At 47.0% G+C, this 3038-nt stretch overlaps 1 protein-coding gene across 1 annotated transcript in view; it reads left to right on the forward strand.

Moving 5' to 3' along the window:
• Positions 1-2405, forward strand: part of clpb (ClpB family mitochondrial disaggregase) — a 39923-nt gene extending 37518 nt beyond the window's left edge. The window contains exons 14-16 of the mRNA XM_063205015.1: positions 431-550; positions 904-1008; positions 1508-2405. Coding sequence (XP_063061085.1) covers positions 431-550; positions 904-1008; positions 1508-1726 — 444 coding nt within the window. The 3' untranslated portion in view covers positions 1727-2405. The remainder of the gene's footprint in view (positions 1-430; positions 551-903; positions 1009-1507) is intronic.
• The last annotated feature ends 633 nt before the right edge of the window (positions 2406-3038 follow it).

A 3038-nucleotide genomic window follows, 5' to 3' on the forward strand; every position in this document is an offset into this window, starting at 1 on the left:
AAAATTTCAGTAGGCCTATCTTATGCTTCATGCTTGTGCTTGTGCATATGCATATAAGTATCAACATGACCATTTTTTGAAGATGAGATGCATTTTGGAAAAAAAAGATGCGCTTTGGTCTAATGCGCGATCTGTCTTAAGAAACCCCAAGGTTTTTTTCGGCATTATTTCGCTAGCGTGCCTATTCTGAATGAGCCATTTTGATATAGATTAATCTAGATTAATCTAGATTAATTTCATAATTACAGTGAGATTAATCTAGATAATAAAAAAAAATAATCTATGCCCACCCCTAATTTATTGGCACACAATGAGATTGTGTGTGTGTGTGTGTGTGTGTGTGTGTGTGTGTGTGTGTGTGTGTGTGTGTGTGTGTGTGTGTGTGTGTGTGTGTGTGTGTGTGCCTGCGTGTGTGTGTGTGTGTGTTTAGGCCCAGTTTCGACGTGATGAGTTCCTGGGTCGCATCAATGAGATTGTCTACTTCCTGCCCTTCTGCCACTCAGAGCTGATACAGCTGGTCACCAAGGAACTGGCCTTCTGGGCCAAGAAGGTACACACATACACACACACATGCATACACACACACACACACACACAGACACACACACACAGTCCTATAAAACACACACAAACAATCTAATGTGTATGTGCTTGTGTGTGTGTCTGTGTATGTGTGTGTGTGCATGTGTATATTGGTGTGTGTGTGTGTGTGTGTGTGTGTGTGTGTGTGTGTGTGTGTGTGTGTGTGTGTGTGTGAGAGAGAGAATGTGTATATTGGTGTGTGTGTGTGTGTGTGTGTGTGTGTGTGTGTGTGTGTGTGTGTGTGTGTGTGTGTGTGTGTGTGTGTGTGTGTGTGTGTGTGTGTGTGTGCGTGTGTGTTTGTGTGTGTTTGTGTGTGTGTAGGCTAAGCAAAGGCATGACATCACTCTGCTGTGGGATGCTCCGGTGTTGGACCTGCTGGCTGGAGGATACAACGTCCACTACGGAGCACGTTCCATCAAACACGAGGTACACAAAGACACACACACACATCCAATACGGAGCACACTTCATCAAACTTTGTGTTGAGTCTGCTGGTGGAGCACTGTGTGGTGTTTGATGAGATATTGGATCGTTGTGTTGTCTGCAGGTTGTTTGATGTGATCTGTGATCACTGTGTTGCGTCTGTATGGTGTTTCATGTTTTCATGTTATCAATGATCTATTGATTTGTGATGGTTGTGTTGAGTCTGCAGGTCGAGCGATGCTTGGTGTTCGATGTGATCTGTGATTGTTGTGTTGTCTGTGTGATGTTTGTGATCTGTAATTGCTGTTTTGTCTGTATGGTGTTTGCTGTGATCGTTATGTTGCATCTGCAAGTGCAGCGCTGTTTGGTGTTTGATGTGGTCTGTGATCGTTGTGTTGTGTGTGTGTATGTGTGTGTGGTGTTTGTGATCTGTAATCACTGTTGTGTTGTCTTGTCTGTATGGTGTTTGATGTGATCTGTGATCGTTATGTTGCGTCTGCAGGTGGAGCGCTGCGTGGTGAACCAGCTGGCCGCCGCCCACGAGCAGGAGCTCCTCCCCCAGGGCTGCACGCTCCGCCTCTCCGTCGACACCGGATTGGACGAGGAGCAGAATGGGGCAGGGCCAACGCTGAGGCTGGAGGTGGTGGGAGAGGACAGTTCCACCAGAACACTCGACATACGCCCCCCATTAAACCCTCAACACACAGCATATGCACACTAACACAGACACACACAAACACACACACACTCGACATACGCCCCCCCACTAAACCCACAACACACTGCCTACACTCACACACACACACACGACATATGACCACCGATGAACCCCCAACACGCAGCCTACACACACGAACACACACACATACGGCATACGACCGCCACGTAGCCCACTACAGACTGCCTATACACACCAATGTAAACTCTAGATATACACCATCCCCCTTCCCAACCCACAACAGTCCACCTACACACACACACACACACACACACACACACACACACACACACACTACCAGTACTGCTGCTTGTGTTGGTTAATAAAGATGTGACTGGAACAGCATCACGAATCTGACTGCCCCTGTCTGTTAGCATTAGCATTAACATTAGCTTTAACTAGCATCTCCACAGAAACTCCCTCCAAATGCGCTACGCAGCTATGAATCTGTCTGTTAGCAATAGCAATAGAATAAGAGTCCAGGGTTTAGAAGATGGATTGAGGAGATCAGAGAGTTTGTTACTGAACTGCCAATGCAATGAGAGAAACTCTGTTCATTACTGCCAATGTAATATATTTGGTGTGAACTGCTAGCAGCTAACCGCCATGCTATCGTAACGACACAACTAACCCATGCTGATATGCTAGCATAGCAACTTCTTTGCTACCATAGGAAAAGTCATCTAACTGCTGTGCTGTCATAACTGAGGTATTGGGAGGTTTTTTTGGTGGGTGGCGGGGGGGGGGGGGGGGGGTGTGTGTGTGTAGTATGAGGGTGTAAGCCTAACTGGAGCCGTTATGGCGTAAAAGGGGGATTTTAGGCGGGGCGGGGGTGTAAGTGGTGTGTATGGGGGCACCTTAGCAGAGCATAATGGGGGGTTAGAAGAGGTGTTTAAGAGATAAAGGGGGATGTTTGGAGTTTGTAAAGAAGGTAAAATGAAGCAGGGGTGTAGTCTGTAAAAACTGCTGTGGGGGTGTAGGTACCAAATGTTCTTGAAGAACAGAGACAGTGTAGAGAAAAGAGGAGGGATGGGAGATGGGTAGGTGCATATTATGTAAAGATGATATTATTATGATAGCTACCAGCACTGCTTCATGAGTGCAAATGAGTTTGAGTGTGTGCGTGTGCGTGTGCGTGTACGTGTACGTGTGCCTGTGCGTGTGCGTGCGTGCGTGCGTGTATGCATGTGTATGTATGCGTGCATGTTGTGTGTGTGCGTGTGTGTGTGTGTGCGCGTGTGTGTGTGTGTGTGTGTGTGTGTGTGTGTGTGTGTGTGTGTGTGTGTGTGTGTGTGTGTGTGTGTGTGTGTGTGTA

The sequence above is a fragment of the Engraulis encrasicolus genome, chromosome 8 (genome assembly GCF_034702125.1).
Source record: "Engraulis encrasicolus isolate BLACKSEA-1 chromosome 8, IST_EnEncr_1.0, whole genome shotgun sequence".
NCBI classification, from domain to species: Eukaryota; Metazoa; Chordata; class Actinopteri; order Clupeiformes; family Engraulidae; genus Engraulis; species Engraulis encrasicolus.